The sequence below is a fragment of the Nannospalax galili genome, unplaced genomic scaffold, assembly GCF_000622305.1.
Source record: "Nannospalax galili isolate Female #2095 unplaced genomic scaffold, S.galili_v1.0 scaffold547, whole genome shotgun sequence".
NCBI classification, from domain to species: domain Eukaryota; kingdom Metazoa; phylum Chordata; class Mammalia; order Rodentia; family Spalacidae; genus Nannospalax; species Nannospalax galili.
Window position 1 is genome coordinate 534,184 of NW_008355824.1, and position 2,332 is coordinate 536,515.

The 2,332-nt window shown below is 32.2% G+C and overlaps 1 protein-coding gene across 1 annotated transcript in view; it reads left to right on the forward strand.

Moving 5' to 3' along the window:
• Positions 1–305: 305 nt before the first annotated feature.
• The window catches only part of Tmprss11d (transmembrane serine protease 11D), a gene marked incomplete at its 5' end in the record, with an annotated part of 43,710 nt that continues 41,683 nt past the window's right edge, over positions 306–2,332 (forward strand). The window contains 2 exons of the mRNA XM_029556495.1: positions 306–444; positions 1,043–1,161. Coding sequence (XP_029412355.1) covers positions 306–444; positions 1,043–1,161 — 258 coding nt within the window. The remainder of the gene's footprint in view (positions 445–1,042; positions 1,162–2,332) is intronic.

The window sequence follows — 2,332 nt, forward strand, 5'->3', positions numbered from 1 at the left end:
AAAAAGTGCATGCCAATTGGTAGAAAACGAGAAAGCAATTCCAATTCTAAAGTATAGGTCATATTTTCTTATTCGTCTACCAAATTACTTGAAAAAGTCACTAATTTTGTGCAGAAAGGAAAAAAAAAACAAAAAAACAGAAGTCTTGAAAGAAAAACCTTCAAGAACAGCCAGGCTCAGTTCAAGTTGATTTCTAGGGCTGTTTCTATGATCAGATTCATGTGCAAGCTGAGAGAGTCAAAAGACAGAGCCCTGAACACAGGAGTAATGGTGATGCGTCTCCTAAGTGAACTGAGTGACCTTCTTTCATTCCTGTTCTCAGGCCAAGACCAAGGCCATCAAATTCAAGGTTCTTCAGTCCGTTTCTAGTAGTTTTCATTGTCATTGCAGCAGTGGTGATCCTGGCGGTGACTGTAGGTCTACTTATCCACTTTTTAGCTTTTGGTAAGTATCGAATTATTACTTTTCAGATTAAATATTGAACTATACCTTCAAATTACAAATGTGGTCTTAGAGAAAACCAGTAATGAGGAATAATCATTTTTCAGCTGATCAAATGTAAAGATGGCAGCTAAACTGTGTTTTCTACAACATTTTACTCTCATTTACTCTTCAACATGTGTATATATCACAAAAAATAAATTAAACTGTTTAAATATTTTTGAAATTTCAAAATTATTCCATTATTTGAATTCTTTTTATTGATGAATGAACCATCACATTATAGATATCTCAATGATTTCTGAATGCATAAACTGAAAAGATCATTAAGATGTACTACTAATAAAAATTATAGTATTTCTGAACAATTTTAAGGACTCATAATGCTAATCTGACTTCCATTATCTTTAACAATTTTAACTTTATTAATCTTATGAAAAACCAGGAGAAAATAAGCATTAGTTATCTTTATATTATGTATAGACTTTTCTTTATTTTAAGGAAAATAATTTTAATTGTATACATTTTCATAATCTTGTAGAAAATAAAGGCTCAGCTACTTAGTAGCATAAGACTGATTTTGCCTTTCTTTCTTCTCCAGACAAAAAAACTCACTTTTACCACAGCAGCTTTCAAATCTTAAATGTTGAATATACTGAGGCTTTGAGTTCACCAGGCACACAGGAATACAGGAATTTGAGTGAAAGAATTGAGTCTATGGTATGTTGATATTTGTTTTGGTTCTATATTCCAGTGCAAAATGAATACACTAAGAAACCTAATATTTCTGTAATGTTTTTAATTGCTAGATAATCTACATACTTTCTTCCTCTGAGTGGCTAAAAAAACAATTTTTCTGCTTTCTCTGAGTTATTTTGCTAGTGTATTTGTTCTTATTCATATTATTTATGTCATAAGTGTAAAATTTCAGAAAAGCCATAGTAAATACATGTTTTATTTGATTAGGACTTCAAAGACTATTATTTGTGTGTGTTAAGTATTGAGGTTACCTTTTTTGTGCCTTTTACTCTGTCTTTTTTGTTCTTTCTGTATTCAAGTAAACACAGAAAGTAATAGGTGTTAAAGATATGTTCACCATGTAAGGAATAACATGATTTGGATATCACAGTGCTCTAATGAAGGCCTTATAGTTTGAATAGAATAATTCAAAGCAAGCTTTGCCTCTAGATTAAAGATGCCACTGGCTATCTGCCAGGTCCAGACGGGAGGGCTGGTTTCCAGTCCTGCAGTTAGAGTTGACCAGTCTCAAGTTGCTCACTTACCCTCTCCTTTTTAAAAGTCCTAAAAAAAAATTAATCCAAAACTTGTGAAACTTTAACATGTAGCAAAGTCATTTAGCAGTCTCATTGAAACACAGATTTTTGGGCCTTTGACTCGGATTTTACTCAATAAATATTGACCCCAAAATTCACATTTTTAACTTGCTCCACAGAGACACTAATGCTGTAGATTCACAGACCACATTTTGATAGACTAATCTTTAATGAACACTATTATTGCTGGGGAACTTGAATAATCAATTTGTTTTATACAACTTAGAAACAAATGTCATTGAAAGCCAAGTTATAGAAGTTTCAGTAGAAAAATGCAAAGCAAGCTTTGACTCTCACTTCAAGAGGTCCACTCTCTGCTTGTCAGGTCCTCCCAAGCAAATGCTGAACATTCATGTATTCATGTAACCATGCAATAGATTGGAGTTTCTTAAACTTTTTCCACTTGTGACCCCTTTTGCCTAAGAAATTTTTTATACAATCCTGGGTATATAAGTATGTAGAATAGGAACGCAAACATTTACTGACAATCATAAACTTAAATAAACAGGCAAAGTAATAAATTTTAAAAGATATGTTCACCATGTGAGGGAAAATAT